The 23,707-nt window shown below is 44.4% G+C and overlaps 1 protein-coding gene across 8 annotated transcripts in view; it reads right to left on the bottom strand.

Annotated features, from left to right (window-relative positions):
• LOC122796266 (phosphofructokinase, platelet) overlaps nt 1-23,707 on the bottom strand; it is a 987,903-nt gene that overhangs the window by 788,201 nt on the left and 175,995 nt on the right. For all 8 annotated transcript variants that reach the window (XM_044064600.1, XM_044064606.1, XM_044064604.1 and 5 more), the window contains exon 2: nt 16,072-16,145. In XM_044064600.1, the coding sequence (XP_043920535.1) occupies nt 16,072-16,145 (74 nt within the window). The remainder of the gene's footprint in view (nt 1-16,071; nt 16,146-23,707) is intronic.

Genomic DNA, 23,707 nt, shown 5'->3' on the forward strand with positions numbered 1-23,707 from the left:
ACTGTGGTCCCACTCCACAAAGGCGGCGCCTCACGGACCCTGGTAATTACCGCCCCATAAGCTTAACAAGTCTAGTCTGCAAAGCTATGGAGAGGATCATAATGGAGCTCATAAACAAAGATATAGGGGACTTGCAGACATTGGACCCGACCCAGTTTGGCTTTGTCAAGGGAAGATCATGCCTTTTGAACTTGGTCGACTTCTTGAAACAGTCACCAAGGCCATTGATGAGGGAACGGCAGTCCATACAGCCTACCTTGACCTTGCAAAGGCTGACACAATACCCCACTCGGGTATTGTAGAAAAACTTACCAGCTTAAATGTAAACCCATATGTCACAAGATGGGTTGCAAACTGGCTTAAGGACAGAACCCACAGGGTTAGAGTTGCTGGCGCTGTGTCAGACTCCAAGCCGGTTACAAGTGGTGTCCCACAGGGCTCGGTCCTTGGCCCCTATTGTTTGGCATCTACTTCTCAGAAGTACAGGCCAGCATGGGAGGACTTTGGCTGACAAAGTTTGCAGACGACTGCAAACTGGGCCATAGTGGAAAGTGCATCGGACACGGATATCCTTCAGAAGGGACTCACGGAAACAGATAGCTGGTGCCAGAGCCATGGCCTGAAGTTAAACGCCAAAAATGTATAGTCATACCCTTCGGGAAAAACAAGGTAACCCCAAGCTACCATATAGGTGGCAATCCACTAAGCACAGAAGAGGTTATCAGGGACCTGGGGACCCAGGTTGACAGTGGCCTTTCTTTTGACACTCACATTGCTAAAGTGGTTAGAAAGACCTTCTACATTGCCCACCTGATCATGAAGGGATTCACATCCAGATCTAGTGAGGTCATTGTTCCCTGTACTCTTCACTTATCAGACCAATGATCGAGTACAATGCCCCATTCGGGATGTATCTCACCAGACATCTGCAGCAATTGGAGAGACCCCAAAAGTTCCTCACCAAAAGGATAAAGGGACTCCAAAATCTGTCATATGCTGCCAGATTGAAGAAACTCCAGCTCTATTCAGTCGCATACAGTCTGCTCAGAGGTGACATGTGCCTGACATACAAGGCCATGTCCGACGCCGAATTAATGGACATGCTCCACCTCAAAAAATCCAAATCCACCAAAACCACTAGAGCAAGCGACTTAAACCTTAGCACGGATATAAATAGGACGTGCTGGAGGGATAGATTTATCACTCAGAGACTCCCTATGCTGTGGAATAAAATCCCGGTCCATGTGAGGCAGAGCACCTCGCTGACTCTGTTCAAGAGAAATCTAGACCTGTGGATGGGAGACCGTAGGTTTACCCCGGGAATCATCTCTGTGTCACTGCTGGACAGAGGCACAACAAACTAATGGGCACAGTATTTTTTCATATAAGGGGTGGTGTAAGCCACAAAAATTTGGGCTAGGCTTATAAATGCCTTAGGGCAGATAGCCTAGTATAAACCTATGAACCTATGAACCTAATAATGATGTTTCTTGTTTTAAAAGGCAGGAATTGAATAAGTTATGCAATATTGCTTAGGTTATATAATATATAGCAATATGTGAGAAGTATAATGTTTATGTTAATATAATTTGATTACTTTTATATGAAACTAAATTTGCATATGTCACAAGTGATAATTCAATAAAAATGTTTGGGGGGGGGGGGAGAAGGGGCTTGCACCTGTCACCCCTGGGCTTTCGGATATTGGCAAAGGCTCTTGCTACCCCCATAGTGCCTTTTTTAGGCAAGGCTCAAAAGACAAACCCACCTCCATAGGTATCACAAGGGATAAGAAACTAAGAGTAATGCTACTCAACGCTAGAAGTCTAAACCTCAAGATGCACGCACTCAAAACTCTCCTTAGCATGGAGAACATAGATATCTGTGCAGTAACAGAAACCTGGTTCAGGGGTCCCGAGAGCACCCCAGCACTACCAGGTTATACCTCATACCATGCTTTTCGTACCCAAAACTTGGACCGAACCACAAAAGGAGGGGGAGTATCGATATTCATCAAAGATACCCACACCTCCAGGTTGGTGGCAAAGCACGAAGCATCAGAGACTATCCATGTGCAACTAACAGTGGGTAAAACTGCCTTCCAGTTTATAGCCTGCTACAGACCACCCTCCCAAACCCAGGAACCCCACTGCCTTCCTGAGAACACTGGAAAATATGAAGGTCTCTCCAACACCATTATATTGGGCGACTTCAACTACCCAAACATAGATTGGGAGCATTACTCTAGCTCCAACACCCTTGCCCAAAGGTTCCTAGAATTCATAAACTCAAATGCTATGGAACAACTTGTTACCACTCCCACAAGAGGGGAAAACATACTGGACCTGATCATCACCAACATGGGGATTCTATGCTCCAGACCAGAAGTGTATCCTCACTGGTAAGATCAGACCATAAACTGATCTCACTGGATATTCACATCCCGACCCCACCCCCTGCCCAGAAAACCACAGTGAAAAACTTCTCTAAAGCAAATTTCACACTCCTCAAAACAGATGTGGAATCCTTCAAAGCCCCCGGGCCTGTGGAAAATACGGCCCAGACCGCAGAATCCTTTATAAATGCATTCTATGAACACCTTCAGGACTGCATGGATCATGCAATCCCAAATAAAACCAAGACCCAATCCTCCAAAGGCAGACGGACCTGTCTGGTGGACCCCAGCCATAAACAAACTATACAATAGAAGGAGGAAGCTACTACATGATAGAGCAAAATCCCAAAAAGGGAAGGCATCTCTGATCAGTATTAGCAAAAAACTAAGGGCACTCATAAAATAGTCAAAGGCCAGCTTCGAGAGAAAAACTGCACAGGACACTAAGGATAATCACAAGGCTTTCTTTAGTTATGTTAGGAACCTGGGTGGGAATTCCCAGATATGCTCAGAATTAGTCCAAAATGACAAAAAATACACTGATCCCACAGACATTGCCAACATCCTAGCTGACAGGTTCAGCGCAAACTCCCCCCCCCCTCCCCACCAAAAGGGCAAATATCTATCCCAGCAGAGTGCTGCCCCCGCTGACATCTCAGATGCTCAGGTGGGAGCCGCCCTCTCCAAAGCAAAAAACACAGCATCAATGGGACCAGACGGTGTCCCAGGCTGCGCCCTACATGAACTCCAAGAAGAGCTAAACCCAAACATAAAACTACTGTTCAATCTCAGCCTTACTACAGGATATGTACCCAAAGAGTGGCGACAGCAACAGTGGTCCCTCTCCACAAAGGTGGTGCCTCAACGGACCCTGGAAACTATCGCCCCATAAGCCTGACTAGCTTGGTCTGCAAAGCTATGGAAAGGATCATCATGGACCTCATAAATAAAGACATTGGGGACCTACAGACACTGGATCCTACCCAGTTTGGCTTTGTTAAGGGCAGATCCTGCCTCTTAAACCTGGTTGACTTCTTTGAAACAGTCACCAAGGCCATTGACGAAGGGAAGGTGGTCCACACAGCCTATCTGGACCTCGCAAAAGCCTTCGATACAATACCCCACTCGGGCATTATAGATAAGCTCACCAGCTTAAATATAAACCCCTATGTCACTAGATGGGTTGCAAACTGGCTCAAGGACAGAACCCACATGGTTAGAATTGCTGGAGCCATGTCAGATTCCAAACCAGTTACAAGTGGCGTCCCACAAGGCTCAGTCCTGGGACCTCTCTTGTTTGGTATATATTTCTCGGAGGTACAGGCCAACACGGAAGGACTGTGGCTGACCAAGTTCGCAGATGACTGCAAACTGGGCGCCATAATCGACTCTCCAGCCGACACAAGCATCCTCCAAAAGGGCCTCATAGAAACAGACAACTGGTGCCAGAGCCATGGCCTCAAGCTAAACGCCAAAAAGTGTATAGTCATCCCCTTTGGCAAAAACAAAGTGCCCACAAATTACCACATAGGTGGTAATTCATTAAGTACAGAAGAAATTAGGGACCTGGGGACCCAAGTTGCTAGCAATCTCTCATTTGACAACCACGTGGCCAAAGTGGTTAGAAAAACATTTTATATAGCCCACCTAATCATGAAGGGATTCACATCTAGATTAGGGGAGGTCATCGTGCCTCTTTACTCATCCCTCATCAGGCCCATAATTGAGTACAATGCCCCTTTTGGGATGTACCTTACCAAACACCTGCAGCAACTGGAAAGACCCCAAAAGTACTTCACCAAGAGGATCAAAGGGCTCAAACAGATGCCATATGCTGCCCGGTTAAAGAAACTCCAGCTCTACTCAGTGGCATACCGCCTGCTCAGAGGTGACCTGTGCCGGACGTATAAGGCCATGTCCAACCAGGAATTAAAAGACATGCTGCACCTCAAAAAATCCAAATCCCATCGAGCTACACGCTCGAGAGACCTGAACCTCAGCACTGAAATAAATAGGGCATGCTGGAGGGACAGATTTATAACCCAGAGGCTCCCTTCACTCTGGAATAAAATCCCAGTCCAGGTTAGGCAGAGTCCCTCATTGACTCTTTTCAAGAGGAATCTTGATGAGTGGATGGGAGATCGTAGGTTTACCCCGGGTATCACTTCTGTGTCACTGTTAGACAGAGTCACAGTATACTAACCTCGAAAAAGGGCATAGCAAAATTAATTTAAAATGGGTGGCGAAAGCCAAACATACTCTGGCTAGGCTTATAAATGCCCTAGGGCAGATAGCCTAGTATGAACCTATGAACCTATGAACCTAAATAATGTATACTGCTGCATCAAGGATGGTATCCAAAAATCAAGCACAGCTTTGGCTCTGAAAACACTATATACAAAACAGTAAAGTTAATGCCTGAAGAAAATCTGCTTGTATCAAAGTTGTCTAGAAATGGGATGATATGAATTCCCCATTATGCTTAGATGCTGTGCACTGATGCTAGATATGTTGTGAACACCTGGAGTGTAACTGAAAAAAACAAATGGTACGAAATGTCAAAAATGCTGCATGCGTCCTGCAAACACAAATCTGAAAACACATTGCATGTCCACGGTCAATATGAAACAATAAGGTTTGTAGTGTCAAATTTTTTTTGTACACTGGTTTATATTCTTGAATTCTAAAATGGGCTTTCAAGGACTGCCTTTTTTTGGATACAGGAAAAAAAATCTTTACTATAATCCTTTCCCTTATCCTAGCAAATAAAAAGAAGTTTTGTCTTACCATAACGTTCCATCTGAGTTGTTGATCTTCTTCCAGTCATCACTGATGGGCTCGGAACAGAGTCGGCCTTATACCAAGCTTGCGTGCACCAAAAACTCTCGCGCTAAGCTGCTACCCACAATGCCCTTGGTTCAGTTACCTCAGATCGAGTTTGCATGCAACATATAGAAGAAGAATAAGTCAGAGGCCATCTCTTCGCAGAAACCCTAATACACCACAAAGACCCAGAAGATCTGCCAGGAACCTTAGGAGGGGGTCGGTGGGAGGGTGTGATGACTGGAAGAAGATCAACAACTCAGATAGAATGTTATGGTAAGACTTAACTTCTTTATCTGAAGTTGTTAATCTTCTTCCTATTCATCACTGATGGGACCATGTCACCAGCTACTTGAAGAACCTGGGTGGCCCTTATGGAAGAACATTCCTGAGAACCATAGAACCAAAGGCCGCTCTTCCCCTGGAGAGCAGATCCAATTTGTAATGCTTGATAAAACTGTGGGGCTTAGCCCAAATGGCAGCTGCACAAACGTCATCCATGGAGGCCCTAGAGTGGAAGGCAACAGATGTTGCAATATCCCTAGTTGAGTGAGCTTTGATTTGGTCAGGCTTTGATCCCTCCGTAAGTGAATATGTGACGGCAATGCAATCCTTGAGCCATTTAGACAAAGTAACTTTCGATACTGTGCCTCCCATTCTAGGGCCCGCAAAGGAAATGAAAAGCTGGTCTCACTTGCAAAAGGATTTTGTTCTGTCCAGGTAGAAACGTAATTGTCTATAGAGTAATTTGGAAAAAATACAGGGAGCTCAATGGACTGGTTAATCGAAAAATCATAAACCACTTTGGGGAGAAAGGATGGGTTATTATAAAGTGATAATCTGCCCTTATGAAAGATCAGATAAGGGCTCTTGATATATAATGCTTGTAATTCAGAAATTCTTCTGGCTGAAGTTATAGCCACCAGGAATAAGTATTTTCAGGACAGGAATTTTAGATCACATGTCGCTGCCGGCTCAAACGGGGGCAGAGAGAGAGAGACTGCAGAATCCAGGACAGATTCCATGCCTCCACCGGCTGTCTGATGGGAGGCCTGCTGTGAAAAATACCCTTGAGGAAGGTCTTGCAAAGGTGAGAGGAGATAAGTGGCACTCCTTCAGACCAGTTATGAAAGTTGGAAATGGCTGCTAGATGGACTTGAATGGTGGAAGCTGAGGCCCCTTTGTGGAACAGTTCAGCCAGATAATGAAGAATAGTGGCTATGGGGGCTGAGAACGTGTCTAGCTTCTGATTACGTGACCAAATAGAGAATTTTTTCCCTTTATCCCTGTAAAGTTTCCTGGTGGATGGTTTATGAGAGGCCAAGATAAAATCAAAGATGGGTGAGGAGAGGGTTTCCTACCTGGCAACTAATGGAAGTGAAGAAACCAAGCGGTCAGCTTGAGAGTGGACAGATTCAGGGGAAGTCAGCCCTTGTGGGTGAGATATGAGGTACTGATGAGTGTCTAGGATCCAAGAAAGTTGTAACAGATGAGGTCGAAGGAAGGGAAACCACACTTGACGAGGCCAGAACGTGGCAATGAGGATCACTTTGCTTCTTAACCGAATAGCTTTCCGTAGAACAAGGGGAATCAGAGGAATTGGAGGGTAAGCATAAAGGAAATCCGTGGGCCAATCGTGGATTAAAGCATCGCTCTGTGACTCCCTGACAGGGGGAAAGAGGGCAAAGTAGCTGCTGCATTTTATGTTTGAAGGGGAGGCAAAAAGATTGCAGCATGGCTGGCCCCAACGGCTGAAAATTTCCGCTGCCACACTCCGGATGAGAGACCACTCGTGAGGATGAATAATGCATCTGCTCAGTCTGTCCGCATCACATTGGAGCTCCTCGGGATATGCGGTGCGATCAGAAAGCGGTTGGAAGCCATCGCCCACTGCCAGATTCTCCTGGCTTCACGACAGAGGGGGGTAAGATTTGGTCCCTCCCGGTTTATGTACCAGACCATGAACATGTTGGCCGACTGGACAGCAATCGTTCCAGACGGAAGGAGCGGCTGAAAAGCTTGCAGTGCCAAAAGCACCATTCTTAACTTCAGGACACTGATATGCAAATTGACCTCTACATCAGACCATGTGCATTGGACTGACTTTCCCTAGAAGTGGCCCCCCACCCCCATCAGGGAAGCGTCTGTGGTTACTGTGGTGCTGGGCTGTGGAACCTGGAAGGGGCAACACCAAAGAGTTTCATCTGTACTCATCCACCAGAGGAGATCTTGTTTGCAAATGTTGGTGATGAGAATCTGTGAGCTCAGGGGGTGAAGACTGGGTATCCACTGGGCCTGAAGGAGCCATTGTAGTAATCTCATGTGTAGTCTGGCTAAGGGAACTATGGGGATGGCTGCAGACAAATATCCCAAGGCTTGGAGGACTTCCCTTGCAGACACCTTGCTTTGACAGAGTTTCACCTGAACTTGTGCCCTTATTCTCTGAAGCCTGTGGAGAGGAAGTGAGATCAGCCTTGACTAGTTGTTGAATATTGCCCCTATGAATTCCACTTGTTGTGATGGTTGAAGGTTTGATTTCTCCCAATGTATGGTGATGCCTAATGACTCCGCTAGAGCCAGTGTGTTGAGGAGGGCCCTGACCAGAAGACGCTTGGTGGGGGTGGAGAGGAGCCAATCGTCCAGGTATGGAACACCTGGAATAAGTCTCATATGAGCCGTTACCACTGCAAGGCATTTCGTGAACACTCTGGGGGCCGTCAAGAGACCGAAAGGCAGGGCTCTGAATTGGTAGAGATTGGCTCCCATCCAGAAGAGGAAGTGGCTCCTGGAGCGCTTGTCCATCTTGATATGGTAATACGCATCCTGGAGATCTAATGAGCACATCCACATACCCTCCTGCAGAAAGGGGAGGATGGACTGAATTGTGACCATGTGGAACTTGGTCTGAACTTCCGATTTGTTTAGTTGGCGGAGATCCAGAATGGGCCTCCAGTCCCCTATTTTCTTTGGCACCAAAAAGAATCTAGAGTAGAACCCTGAGCCGCACTGATATGGGGGGACCTGTTGGATTGCTCGTTTTTGAAATAGCTTTCTTATTTCGGAAGCTGCCTCCTCCCTATGACTGGGTGGAACATCGGGAAGGGATTTCGGAGGTCTTGGATAAGTTATTAGGGGAATATGGTAGCTACTGGTAATGATTCTCTGCACCCACTGATCATTCGTAATGGAGAGCCAGGCAGCTTGGTGCAGAGAAAAACGCACCCAGACTGCTTCCAGAGGAAAGCAATCGGGCAGTGCCTCAGGAGCGCTGATATGGTCTACCAGAGAAGGAATCTCTGGAGCCCTGGTTCCGGGGAGCCCTTCTGCCCCAAAAGGGACTTCTTCCATTATTGGAACCCCCCCTCTGCCTCTGGAGGAGTCCTCACCACTTGCATCTCGGAAAGGACCTTGAGACTTCTTGTGCCACATCTTTCCACTCCTCTGATTCCTGGAGAAGGAACGCTGAGGTTTGGAAAAGCATAGGCCAACGGCAGACAAGATCTTCCTGTCTTATGTATCCTTGACCTTAGCACCAAACAGAGCAGATGGCTCGATAGGGGCATTTAGAAAGGAAGAGTCTGCGAGGTTGCAAATGCGCATCCAGGCGTGGCGTCTCCTGATGCCACCAGCACCCGCAGCTCTAACTGCTCCTTCGGTTGCGTGCAACAGCAACCTCATGGATGAATTAGACAATGATTCTAGGGTGGCAAGTTCGGAAGCAATTTTATCTCGTTCTCCATCTGATACTTGGCCCGCGAGGGTTCCGGAGAGTTCGGAGATGAGATCTCTCGGGAGCCTCGTAAAATGTACCAGAAAGTTCAGAGACCCAACTGCGAAGGTCGCTGATGCAAAGACTCGCTTCCCTAACCTGTCCACTGCCCAGGACCATCTGTTGGGCAGGTGAACAGCAGGACTCTCTTCTGCAAAGTCCTTTTTCGTGGCTGCCGCCACCACCATAGCATCCAATGGCAAACCTCTAGACCAATGGGGTTGATCCTCTGGGGGGGGACAGTACTTTGTCTGATCTCCTGGGGAGGGCCTCAATGGAGTCAGGGCTCTTCCAAGCCTGTTGCACGATGAGTTTAACCAACTCATCAGCGGGGGGGTCACCCAAGAAGTAGAGAGCAGAGAGCAAAAGGCATGCAGGAATATGGATTCCTCCGAGGAAGGGTTGGAGGACTTCCAGTCACCCCTCTGTTTCAAGATTTTCATGAGGTCTCCAAAGGAGACATAGTCAGGGGGTGACCGTGGGGACCCTTCCCCATCATCGTAGTCCATATCTTCCATGAAGGACTCCTCTGGGGAGTCCATGCGTTTCCTCTTACACACCCAGTTTCTGAGGGGGTTCTTCGGTGGGAGCATCCGACGAAGACTCAGAAAGGGAAATGCCCTGGAGAGGGGTTTCCTGGGCCTTGTGCTATCGGAGTTCTGGGGGGGGGGTGGCCTTTGACAGCTACAGCTCAGAAGGAACTGGGGGAATAACCAACGGAGGAGGATTGCTAGCAGCAAGCTCTCTCCATCACCCGGAAAGTAGGCCCGCCCAAAGAGGAGTGGGAGCCCGGAACCAAAGAAGACAAAATTGGAACCGGGGTCACACCCCACTCCAGATGGTCCACTCCCCGGGACGGAGCTTCAAGCAGACTCGGAGTGGTAGTCACCCTCAGATCTGAAGTCAGGACAGACAAAACCATTGGAACCAAGGTTCCACACCCCCCCCCAAGCATGAGATTGTGGAAAGGTGGGTTCTGACAGAACAGACACCCCAAAGTGGTCTCAGGGCCTCAGACAGTGTCGTTGTCAGCGCCAAGGAAGGGAGTCCTCTTGTAAAAGTTGGCCAAATGAGCCTTGGAACCAAGGGATCCAAAAGAGGAGAGTAAGTGCGGGTTGCTGTTGAAATAGACCCAAAGCCTGGAGTGGGATAAGGTCTAGGCGGATTTAAATTCCCCTGGCGGTCAGCAGCTGGTCAAAAAGGCGCACCACATCAAATTCAGAAAGGTTCCTGGTGGATCTCACCGATGCCCCTGAGGGGGAAATCAGGCCAGTCCAAAAAGTGGCTGCAGGGCTTGTCCGGCTAATGGGTCCACAGTAGATGAGTATCGGGTCCATGGTGTATCACAAAACGGCACCGATGACTCCAATTTTGAAACTGGTAACAACGGTATGGTTGGAGCAGTGAACAGGCTCGGAGCCAAAGTTACAATAGGGGTGGATGACCAAAACGGTTCCGAGGTAGTTGTCGGAACTGATATCCGAGCAGAAATGGGCGATGTCGGTGCTGAGAGAGAAACCGATAAGCTGGTTGGTACAGAGGCAGTAGACTGTGCCATAGTAGTCTGTGCCGGGGTAGGTGCCAACGAGGCAACCTCGGTAAACTTCGCTGGAGCCGAGCTCGGAGCTGATATAGTAGTAGGCACCGAGGAAGCAGAACTGTGTTCAGATGAGAACTTATGGGCCTTGTGCTTGTGACTTTTACCTCTGTCACCGGCTGGTGAAGAGGGGTCCGAACGAAGACATTTCTTGTCCACAGAAGGAGGGGATGAGACCTCAGTCGCATAAATAGCCCCCGAAAAAGGCAAAGCAAGTAGGCCCTTTAAAATTCAGTTTGTTTTACGACATTCATTCAGAGTCCGCTGACTGAAACTAGGACAAATATCACACGGGGGTTACGCTGACAAATGCAGAATTCCCAAACAGTACACAACACACTTCATGGAGGTCACTATTAAGTAGTTTACCAATGCAAGAAGAGCAGTGCTTAAATCCCGTAGTTCCCTCCTTTTTGGACATCCCAGAACACACACTCAAGCAAAAGGAAAAGAGTGAGGAAAGAGAGGAAATGAAGAAGAGAGAAAGGAAATACCAACAATGGTAAGAGAGAAATACCTGTGTGTGGAGCTGAAACAATATAGATATCAAGAACAGATTATAAAGAGAGAACATTTTTTTTTACAAAACTTGTAAATGTATGTGAAAAAAGCACTTCGCTGGAGAGCTCGGTGAAACGCTGCTATATGACTGTGCGGCAAAAGAGATCTGAGGTAACTGAGTAAAGAGCATTGCGTGTGGCAGCTTAGCTCGAGAGTTTTTGATGTACACAAGCTTGGTATAAGGGCGACTCTGTTCCGAGCCCTCGGAACCGAACCCATCAGTGATGAATAGGAAGAAAATTAACAACTTCAGATCATTACTTGTGCTAGCTTTATTAACAGAAATGCCAGAGCAACCGGATAACCTAAAGTACTTTAAGTGGGACCTGGGATTAGAACTAATGCAAAATTTACTGTGCATCTTGTTGCAACTCTCATATCCAACTGACCTCCTGACCAGGGGGGGGGGGGGGGGGGGCAGATAAAGTGGATGATGAATCTTGTTGTTGTTAATAGGGACAGTGACAGAATTTTGTAATATCTAATGCTCCAGGACCTTACTGAATCTGTTCAGATGTCTTGGAATAGGTAGCTGGGAGTCTGAATGTAAAGGCAAGGTCTAAAAAATATCTTCAAAAGATAGAACTGCTAGAGAATCTTCAAGAGCCTTGGGAGTCTATAGCTTCAATTGCTTAGTATACTTCTCAGAAATGGCAGCTCCATGCCACCCTGTTTAAAAGTGATGCTTTATCGACTGCAACCTTTCTGGGGGACAGCCAGAAAAAAATATCATCCTCAGAATTAGTATCCAGCCATAAGAATAACGCAACCTGGCCTTCATAAGCAATAATTCCTCATCATTCTTACAGTCCATTAAAGTTGGAAAAGTCAATTAACTCTTAAAACAGCCCCGACTGTAGAAAACTGTTAAACTATACAGGTGGTAACACACTCTGTTAAGAGTTCTCTAAAAATTAAAATCAGACACAGAAGTATATAAAATATTAGACAACTGGGGTTATCTGGAGGTGATGATACAGATCAAAAAGCAGACCTAGGACCAACATCAAATGGTTGTGGGAAACAGCAAAGCAAAATGCCAGCAGCTGAAAAATGAGTGAGTTTACATAGAGATAGGGTACAGATGCCTGCCCTAGTAGCAAACCAGATTTTTGCCTTTGATTTCTAAGCTTTCTAATTTTTTAAGCAAGTTTCTGTTTTAAATCATTCCTTAGGTGATTTTACTCTTCTCAATTTTATAAATAATAATCTGTTTAACAGGAGAAATAGCCAAGTAGAAGAAGCAGGAAGACGACACGCTAACTCTATGTTCAAGAAAGGCCTGAAGAATCTTGTTGGTTTTGGATAGATTTATCACAGTGTTAAAAACCATCAGTTTGTGATAGTCCCCAAAACAAGATAAACAGTAGATGGTAATATTTCAGTGGAACATGGCAAACATCATCTGCTAGTAATTGTCAAAGAGGTTTGAACACAAATGAGCATGAGTGTTCACTTCCGTTGACAAAATAAAATAACAGAATAATGGAATATGGCCAGTCAGATCTATATCCCTCTAACAGCCACAGTTTCAGAATTCATACCTGCACTTCCAGAGGGATATTCTAGATCATGTCAAGAGGCTGATATCTGCCTGCAGCTATATTTCAATTATGCAATTTCCGCATCAAGGAATAATAAGACACAGGCTTTCCTTCTATGCCAGCAAGCATGAATAAAATAACCAACACAGTGTAAAGGTCATACGCTATTGTGCAAACAGTAACTTTTAACTTCAAAAACAGCATTAACAAATTTGATACAGAGCAAATGCCTACAATGGATATGTTCTGAAACTACCTCAAAGAGGACAAACTATGAAAGATGTTAAAAACATACTGGTACACAATAACCTGAGTGGTCAATACCAAACAAAAGTCTCATGCGCTTCTGTTTATTCACTGTTGCAGTACTTTGGATACAAACATTTAACCACACTAAAATGCAGTGAACAATGTGATCCTGTATCTGTTTTTCTTTCACAGACATTTTCACAGAAAGAACAGGTAAAATAAACTGAAACCGCTACCCATTTTCATATTATAACCTGGAAATAGGCTTTTTTCTGTTCGGAACCTTAATCGCAAAACAGACTCTTCTGAGTTTTACAATAGACAAACTAACAGCTCAATCCATAAAGCTTATTTTCTTTTATTAATCCATGCATAAAAAATGCATGATCAAGAAAATTAAAGTCCAGCCTTCTGCTTTCCTATAACCACGAACAGTTCCCTGCAGTAGGTGACAGGAAGAAAGAATAAACGCCAAAACACAAGTTAGGATTTTGAAAATAGAGAACAGTTAATCTACTTAATAAATCAAATAAGCATTATGTGAACTAGCCAAATGAGACCATGTGTACGTCATCATGACCTACTTTAAACCTATGTAGCCACATACAATAGCAAGTACATACATTTGTTTGGAACCCCCCCCCCCCCATAAAAACACTTGTTATAGACCTTAAAATCAAGCATAAATACCTCAAGGTAGGCAGATCTATTCACATTTTTGTTTTTAAACTAAAATGTTCACAGTAAAAATAATTCCAAATTCTTACATACAATAATTCCCTGGTGAATCAGAATGCAAACCTCATACGCACTCAACCTATGTTGAAAGAATGGTCAAAGTTGTTGAAACAAACCAGATAATAATTAAGCGATTGGAGGAAGGGTAAAATGATGAAAAGCTTTTATACAATTAATACAATGGATGTACAGTTTAAGTGTGGTGTACAGAGAATACTCTCACCTAAATCTGTCTGTAATGGCTGACCAAGGGATTGGTGACCAAGCAGACAAAGGCATGCATCCCTTCCTTTGGGGTGGTGAGAATTTAGTTGAACTAAATATTCACTGCTAGATGTTAGGGGTGGCAGTTAACACCAGCTGCTAGCAGTTCCACAGGGATAGTTCTGCAGCTGCTGTGCGTAATGAACTAATGCACTACATGCCAAAACACTATAAGTACCTTACAAATGTGCTCCCCACTTGTATGACAAATTTAACTCCAGTCTTGGTTATCCCTTACCCAACCAGCAAACATAATGGTTTACAGGGGGAAATTACAAGGTCCAACAAAGAGCAGTTGTTGGGTGTAGAATTGCAGGTCATCAAGGTAGTACACAAAAAATGCAAGAAAACAGCACCCCTGATCAAACAAAGAGTTAAATAAAACTATCCTCCCAGGCCACCCTTTTAATCGTTTGACTACTTTAAATTTTGAAGAAAGAGCATTAGACAATACCACCTGTGCTGTTAGCCAGTTGAACATATCTGCTAGTTTAGTGCCAAACTATTAGGAGTCTATTGTCAGTGACTAGAAACTTCCCTTACTTACACTCACCTGCTTAATTACTTTTGTTAACAGGATAGGCAATCTAGCACAAAGACCCATTCCAGCTACAACCAGAGACTGTGGCTTTTAAAAAAACAAAACTAACATGTTTATAATAATAATAATAATAATAATAATAATAATAATAATAATAATAGCATTTTGTGACAGATAATTACAGTACATTTGTAACAATATTGGATTAGCACCATTTTATACAAAGATAGAAGTTAAATGGTAAAACAGTAACTAACTCACTATAGCTAGAAGGTTACTTTATGTAAATCCTATTTATAACGCTGCACACACTATGCATTCACAATACTTAAGTGCCTCACTATTCACTGCAATGACAGATCACATTTAGTGAATACCCTGAGGTCTATGGTAAGCCTAATGTGAAGTACTGTTCAGTTAGGATTTGATGGATGCATTATTAAAAATGTTGTTATATATAGACACACAATTTAGCTTATCCCACTAGTTATATTAACCTGGGCCATTAAAGCGATTACATTTGTAGTCTTCTAAAAAATACTTCTCAAGTTGCTTTCTAAATACTGTACACTAGTTTACTGACCACAGCCCCATGAACCACTGATTTGGGAACAGTTATTTGTTGAAAATGGCACTTAGTTGTCTGGTTCAGTTCCTGGTTGGAGTGCCTCTTGTGTAGAATCTTTATGTCCTTCCAGTGTTTGTGTGAGCTTCAGCTAGGGTATCCAATTTCGTTCCACATCCCAAAGACATGCGGGCAGGTGAACTGCTTGAGCTGTTCAGCCACTAAACTGCTCATTGGTATGTGTGTAGTGTGCAAGTGTCAAGACTGTTACAGTGACAGTATACAGGCATCCTGAGATGGACTGGCATCCATTCCAGGGCTGACTCTCTGCCTCAGACCCTCTGGTCACCAGACTAAACTCCTGCTCCTCCACAAGCCTTAGCAGGAGAAATACTGTACCGAAGAATGAATGTATGAAACTTGCTTACAGATTAAAAGTATCCCCAGAAAATATTTCACAATTTTATTTGTAACCAAACATTTTCTTCTGCCCATGCTACCAGCACTGTCACTCCGAGCACCATGCCACCCACATCCGTTGGGGTGGAACCAACTACAACTCAGATTTTGCATTCACTACAAGTAAAACAGTCAACTTGCCAAAATGCTCACTCTCCGCAAATGCAATGACCGTTCAAAAAAGCATTTTTTTCCAGGTGGGGCATCCTTCTCTTACTTATAATTATTATTTCTACAGTCAGTCATCACAGGAGAAAAGAGAAAATGCTCTGAGGGTGAAACATGGCTTGCACAAATGCAATCTCACAGCAAAGCCATTACATATGTCTACACATTACAGGAGGTGCACTTATGATTGATGCGTTTTGCTTGTTCTGTTTCCTTGCAGGGAGTTATATGGCTCCTAGATCATCCACCTGTGGTGCAGCTTACTTCAAAATAAATATACAAAGCTCCTTACAGTAAATGGAGTTATGTAAAACCCTATTTTGCACTTTGAGTAGGATCTGCACAACTATTTAAAACTTGGTTCTCAATAAATCAAGAGGAAAAAAGAAAGCACTTACCTCGTGAACAAAATAAACTTTAGCACCTACATATAATCCCATACGCACGACAGCTCGAACAGCAGAATTCATACCTGCACAACACGAGAGGAATGAACATGTTAACCATATAAATTACTATAGATCCCCCCCCAAAAAAATACAAACATGTTCCATAAACAAGTAAAGCTGCATAATCTATCTAACCAATGTCAACAGTTATGTCACAAGTTGTATAAGACGACAGTACAAACCACAAATGGGAAGTTATGTATGTACCATAATAATGGATACATACTGGTCTCATCACCAGCAAGAGTAATTTAGTAGAGCTTAACAGCCCAGCATACAAAATTATCTGGTATTAAATGGCCCCTCTCCTTTAATCACAATGCTGTGTGAATAGATACCATACTCCAGATTCTAGTATCGTGCACTAAAAGCAGAGAACAAAGTAAATATATAACAAAATGAGCAGACCTGCAAACTATAAACTCAGAACCTAGAAAGCCTTCAGGATCTTCGAAGAAAGAGGTATGGTGCAAATAGGGGTTATGGTGAAGAAGATGGAACTGCCAATACAGATCAATCATTACAGTTAGTATATAATTTTCATACCTGGCATGGACAGCTCCATCTCCATCACCAATATCACTGAGTCCCATGTTTATCCTCCAAAATTGTTATTTACGGAAACCGTCCTAATGACAGTGAGCTTTGGCCAACTGAGACCTGCATGAGTGGAGTTAAGTAGATTTTTATCTGCACTTTTATCAAATACACAATTTAAAGTAATTTGTTTGTGTTGCATTGAGCAATATCTAGCTGGAAGTTGTGACTGTTGGTGGCTTTGAAACTGCCCGCCCCTCTTGTAAATTTGCACTTGGATACTCCTCCTGGGCCCATCTCATTTGCTCACTCAAAAAAAAAAAAATGTTATCTGCTTTTACTGTATTTGTGTTTCTTCCTACTTTATTTTGCTTTTGCGTCATCTTAAAAGTACTCCGTTGTATTTATTACTGCTTGGTGTAACTCATTCTAAGCCTTTTAGTTTAAGCACTTGGGCTTCAGACCAGTTGCTTTACATTAAGGAGGCTTGTGGTCTGCACTGTAGGGACAGGACAGGTAGCTTACATCCTTCTAAGTTGGGAACTGCTGATTGAGGGCTCAGTGTCTTATTCTAAAAGTGTATTAATTCTGGTTTAAGCACTTGGGATTCAGGCCAGTTATTTTACTTTAAAAGGGTTCGTGGTCTGCACTCTTGTGGGAGGAGAGGCTGGACTCTGCCCTTCTGAGCAAGGAATTTCTGGTTAAAGGCTTATAGTGCCTGCATACCTGAACTGCTTCTTACTGAAACTGGTACACCTTGTTTGCTGAAGCATAGACTAGATCCGGCCTGCTGAATCTAGCTTTGTTTGTATAACTTGAGCACTAATCCAGGCATTCTTTAAAGTATTCAATTGTATTTATTACTGCTTGGTAGTAACTTGATTAAAGTGTAGCTATCATTCTAAGTCTTTTGGATTAAGCACTTGGGCTTCAGACCAGTTGTTTTACATTAGGAAGGTTTGTGGCCTGCACTGTGGTGGCAGGACAGGTAGCTTACATCCTTCTAAGTTGGGAACTGCTGATTGAGGGCTCAGTGTCTGTTATTCTAAAAGTGTATTAGTTCTGGTTTAAGCACTTGGGCTTCAGGCCAGTTATTTTACATTAAGAAGGTTCGTGGTCTGCACTCTTGTGGGAGGAGAGGCTGGACTCTGCCCTTGTGAGCTGGGAATTTCTGGTTAAAGGCTTATAGTGCCTGCATATTTGAACTGTTTCTTACTGAAATTGGTACACCTTGTTTGCTGTAGTATAGACTAGATCCAGGCCTGCTGAATCTAACTTTGTTTGTATGCTTGTTGTTTGTTTGCTTATTTCCCTGAAACGCTAATTCCACCTAAACGCGGCTTTTCAGCGTTTATGTGGATCCCTAGTGATATCTGCATTGCTTACTGTACTTATTTCCTTGTTTCACTTGAATGAAAGTTACTCTTTGTCTTTTTTGCATTTAAGTTACCTGTAGCACATTGCATTTAAGTTACCTGGCACTTGCTCACTAAAGCAATTATATAAGTCAGCACTAAAAAATTAAAAGCACTACACCCTCACAAACTCCCCTTGAGTACCTTGTTCCCCATTGGCCCTTTTTTTTCAATTATAAAGGAATTCCCAATACTATTCTAGCATGTCCAAAGATCAGTTGTCAATCTCCTCTCTGGTCCAGCTGGTGAATCTGGGAATCTTGTGGCAATGTTACAACTGCCTCATGTACACAGACAACCCTCTCCTCCTCCCAACAAATTCCAACACATGTGAGAGATGCAACCATACAGCCATACTGGAGGCTAAGCTCTCTCAACTCAGTACTGGCGTAACCAGTCAGGGGGAAAAGGAAACCACACTCACTACAATTCCAGTCTCACATAGACCTACCACGACAGCAAACCAAACACAAACACACAAAAGCATACTCGGAGACTCTAAATAAAAATCTGCCTAAGCAGAAGAGACCTCCAAAGCAGACACCCAAGCAACCGCTACACCAAAACAAAACACATGCAACACATAGCTCACACAGCCAGTGTGCTGAACAGTCACAGCCCTTAAGGCTAAACAACACACCTGATACACTTGTAACGTCCCGCTCACCAGTCTGAACAAGGAGAAGGTCACGGTGAGCTGCCTGTCGGGCGCTAGGATCCGCCACATAACACAAGCACTCAGGTCACTCCAAGGCAAGTACAAATATGACTCAGTCATTGTCCATGCTGGTGTGAATGACCTGAGACGTACCTTCCTGGACTACATGAAAAGAGACAGAGGAGCTCTCTGAGCATGTAGCCCAGGCCGGTATGACCCTGACCTTGAGTAGCATCTTACCCTCACCAAGAATGATGCCACAATATGAAGAAAAGATGATCAATTTCAACAACTGGCTTAAGTACTGGTGTCATTCAAAGGGGATCCAATGCCTGTCAGCCTGGGATGACATGCTCGACAAGCCAGGATGCTTCGCTAGGGACAGCCTGCACCTATCACCCCTGGGCTTTCGGATATTGGCAAAGGCTCTTGCTACCCCCATAGTGCCTTTTTTAGGCAAGACTCAAAAGACAAACCCACCTCCATAGGTATCACAAGGGATAAGAAACTAAGAGTAGTGCTACTCAACGCCAGAAGTCTAAACCTCAAGATGCATGCACTCAAAACTCTCCTTAGCATGGAGAACATCGATATCTGTGCAGTAACAGAAACCTGGTTCAAGGCTCCCGAGAGCACCCCAGCACTACCAGGTTATACCTCATACCATGCTTTTCGGCCCCAAAACTTGGACCAAACCACAAAAGGAGGGGGAGTATCAATATTCGTCAAAGATACCCACACCTCCAGGTTGGTGGCACAGCACGAAGCATCAGAGACTATCCATGTGCAACTAACAGTGGGTAAAACTGCCTTCCAGTTTATAGCCTGCTACAGACCACCCTCCCAAACCCAGGAACTCCACTCGGCCTTCCTGAGCACACTGGAAAATATGAAGGTCTCTCCAAACACTATTATATTTGGCGACTTCAACTACCCAAACATTGACTGGGAGCATTACTCCAGCTCCAACAGCCTAGCCCAAAGGTTCCTAGAATTTATAAACTCAAATGCTATGGAACAACTTGTTACCACTCCCACAAGAGGGGAAAACATACTGGACCTGATCATCACCAACATGGGGACTCTATGCTCCAGACCAGAAGTGTATCCCTCACTGGTAAGATCAGACCAAAAACTAATCTCACTGGATATTCACATCCAGACCCCAACCTCTGCCCAGAAAACCACAGTGAAAAACTTCTCTAAAGCAAATTTCACACTCCTCAAAACCAAGGTGGAATCCTTCAAAGCCCCCGGGCCTGTGGAAAATACGGCCCAGACTGCAGAATCCTTTATAAACGCATTCTATGAACACCTTCAGGAATGCATGGATCATGCAATCCCAAATAAAACCAAGACCCAATCCTCCAAAGGCAGACGTCCTGTCTGGTGGACCCCAGCCATAAACAAACTATACAATAGAAGGAGGAAGCTACTATATGATAGAGCAAAATCCCAAAAAGGGAAGGCATCTTTGATCACTATTAGCAAAAAACTACGGGCACTCATAAAATCGTCTAAGGCCAGCTTCGAGAGAAAAACTGCACAGGACACTAAGGATAATCACAAGGCTTTCTTTAGTTATGTTAGGAACCTGGGTGGGAATTCCCAGATATGCTCAGAATTAGTCCAAAATGACAAAAAATACACCGAACCCACAGACATTGCCAACATCCTATCTGACAGGTTCAGTGCAAACTCCCCCCCCCCCCCTCTCCACCAAAAGGGCAAATATCTATCCCAGCAGAGTGTTGCCCCCCTGACATCTCAGATGCTCAAGTAAGAGCCGCCCTCTCCAAAGCAAAAAACACAGCATCAATGGGACCAGACGGTGTCCCATGCTGCATCCTACATGAACTCCAAGAAGAGCTAAACCCAAACATAAAACTACTGTTCAATCTCAGCCTTACTACAGGATATGTACCCAAAGAGTGGCGTACAGCAACGGTGGTCCCTCTCCACAAAGGTGGTGCCTCAATGGATCCTGGAAACTATCGCCCCATAAGCCTGACTAGCTTGGTCTGCAAAGCTATGGAAAGGATCATCATGGACCTTATAAATAAAGATATTGGGGACCTACAGACACTGGATCCTACCCAGTTCGGCTTTAAGGGCAGATCCTGCCTCTTAAACCTGGTCGATTTCTTTGAAACAGTCACCAAGGCCATTGACAAGGGGAAGGTGTTCCACACAGCCTACCTGGACCTCGCAAAAGCCTTCGATACAATACCCCACTCTGGCATTATAGATAATGCTCACCAGCTTAAATATAAACCCCTATGTCACTAGATGGGTTGGAAACTGGCTCAAGGACAGAACCCACATGGTTAGAATTGCTGGAGCCATGTCAGACTCCAAACCAGTTACAAGTGGCGTCCCACAAGGCTCAGTCCTGGGACCTCTCTTGTTCGGGATATATTTCTCAGAGGTACAGGCCAACACGGAAGGACTATGGCTGACCAAGTTCGCAGATGACTGCAAACTGGGTGCCATAATCGACTCTTCAGCCGACACAAGCATCCTCCAAAAGGGCCTCAAAGAAACAGACAACTGGTGCCAGAGCCATGGCCTCAAGCTAAATGCAAAACAGTGTATAGTCATCCCATTTGGCAAAAACAAAGTGCCCACAAATTACCACATAAGTGGTAATCCATTAAGTACGGAAGAAGTAATTAGGGACCTGGGGACCCAAGTTGATAGCAATCTCTCATTTGACAACCACGTGGCCAAAGTGGTTAGAAAAACATTTTATATAGCCCACCTAATCATGAAGGGATTCACATCTAGATCAGGGGAGGTCATCGTGCCTCTTTACTCATCCCTCATCAGGCCCATAATGGAGTACAATGCCCCTTTTGGGATGTACCTTACCAGACACCTGCAGCAACTGGAAAGACCCCAAAAGTACCTCACCAAGAGGATCAAAGGGTTCAAACAGATGCCATATGCTGCCCGGTTAAAGAAACTCCAGCTCTACTCGGTGGCATATCGCCTGCTCAGAGGCGATCTGTGCCTGACGTATAAAGCCATGCCCAACCCGGAATTAATGGACATGCTGCACCTCAGAAAATCCAAATCCGATCGAGCTACGCGCTCGAGAGACTTGAACCTCAGCACTGAAATAAATAGGACATGCTGGAGGGACAGATTCATAACCCAGAGGTTCCCTTCACTCTGGAATAAAATCCCAGTCCAGGTTAGGCAGAGTCCCTCATTGACTCTCTTCAAGAGGAACCTTGATGAGTGGATGGGGGATCGTAGGTTTACCCCGGGTATCACTTCTGTTTCACTGTTAGAGGCACAGTATACTAACCTCGAAAAAGGGCATAGCAAAATTAATTTAAAATGGGTGGCGAAAGCCAAACACACTCTGGCTAGGCTTATAAATGCCCTAGGGCAGATAGCCTAGTATGAACCTATGAAGGAAGTTGGGAAAAATAAATCGCATCAAGCTTGTAGTTTCTTCAAAAGTATTTTGCGACTCCCACAAAGCTGATCTACAAATGTCCAAAAAAGCATTCCTGAAAAAGGCTTAAAAAGTTTAGTGGAATGAGCTTTATGTTCAAACAATAACGATCTGTAGTATTGTAGGCAGAAACAATTTATACATTCAGACAGACCTTTTGACAGAGATCATTTAGAAACTTTAGAGCTTAAAGGCTTTTTGGAAAATTAAATAAGTCACATCTTTTCTGATAGACTTTGGTCTGTAAAAATTAAACCCAAGACGTCTGCGCAAGTATATGCAATATAATAAATACTCCACACTACTGGAATATTGGGGATAAAAGACCAAAAGATTTAATGACCCATTCAAATTTGCTTTAGTGGTCATCTTGGTCAAACAAAAAGATTAATTCTCATGTGCACTCTTTAGTTTACAAAGAGACAAAAACAAGTAAAGAGGATTCACACCATGCTTGCAATTCTTAAATTCTTCTGACAGAAGTAATGGTCAGCAATTTTTCCAAGATACAACTTTCAGTTCGCTTTCACCTATCCAGAAGCTGCTGGTTTAAAAAGATAGAAGCATTAATTTCCCCAATACAGTGCAGAGGTGCCAAAGATGGATAGGATCCCTTCAGAAAGGCTTGCAAACTTTTTTTGGGGGGGGGGGAAGAGACAAAACAAAAACAAGAATAGATTTAGCCCCCACAAGAAACAAGAAAAGTACAGTTTTGTACCTACCATAAATGTAGATGTCCGATAGGTATGCATCTGCAGTCATAACATATGGGTTTTGTCCTGCCTCAGGCAGCCCTTCGGTCGGCCGGATTCCAAAGTCTGGGTCTGGCCTCGGCTGATGTCGCACTTTCCCCGACGTCAGAGCGTCTGGGGTATAAAAGCATCAGCCGACGCCATTTTCCTCAGTTTTCTTGCCCCAGATGCCAGGTGCCCTCTAGGAAGGCTAAATTTGGATAAATGCTGAAAAGTTCCAAACATTTGCAAATTATATACATGTATAAACAAATACACCATAATAGATTCCCCCAGCTAGCTAAAGAGGGGTAAGAACCCTAGGAATACCACAGAGGGAAGGAGGGAGGGTAATCCTGACTGCAGATGCATACCTATCGGACATCTACATTTATGGTAGGTACAAAACTGTACTATGTCCTTCAAGGATGCATCTGCAGTCATAACATATGGGTAGAATACCATAGCCAATCTGGGGGAGGAGGTACTAAGAAAGGGATGGTGTAGTTAAGATCCCCTGCAGGACTGCAGTAGCAAACCCTGCTCTGGATCTGGAGTATAAAGGCAGATTGTAATGCTTGGCAAATGTATGCACGGAGCTCCAAGTAGCAGCTTCTAAAATGTCCTTGGTAGCCACCCCTCGTAGGAAGGCTGTAGTGGTGGCCGTGGCCCTTGTGGAGTGAGGCCTGATGTTTTCAGGAACTGTCTTTCCATGAAAGGAGTAGCAAAATCGAATGCAATTTCCTATCCATTTTGAAATTGTCTGTTTGGAAACTGC

This window comes from Protopterus annectens, chromosome 3.part0 (genome assembly GCF_019279795.1).
Source record: "Protopterus annectens isolate FY-2018-M chromosome 3.part0, PAN1.0, whole genome shotgun sequence".
NCBI lineage: Eukaryota > Metazoa > Chordata > Ceratodontiformes > Protopteridae > Protopterus > Protopterus annectens.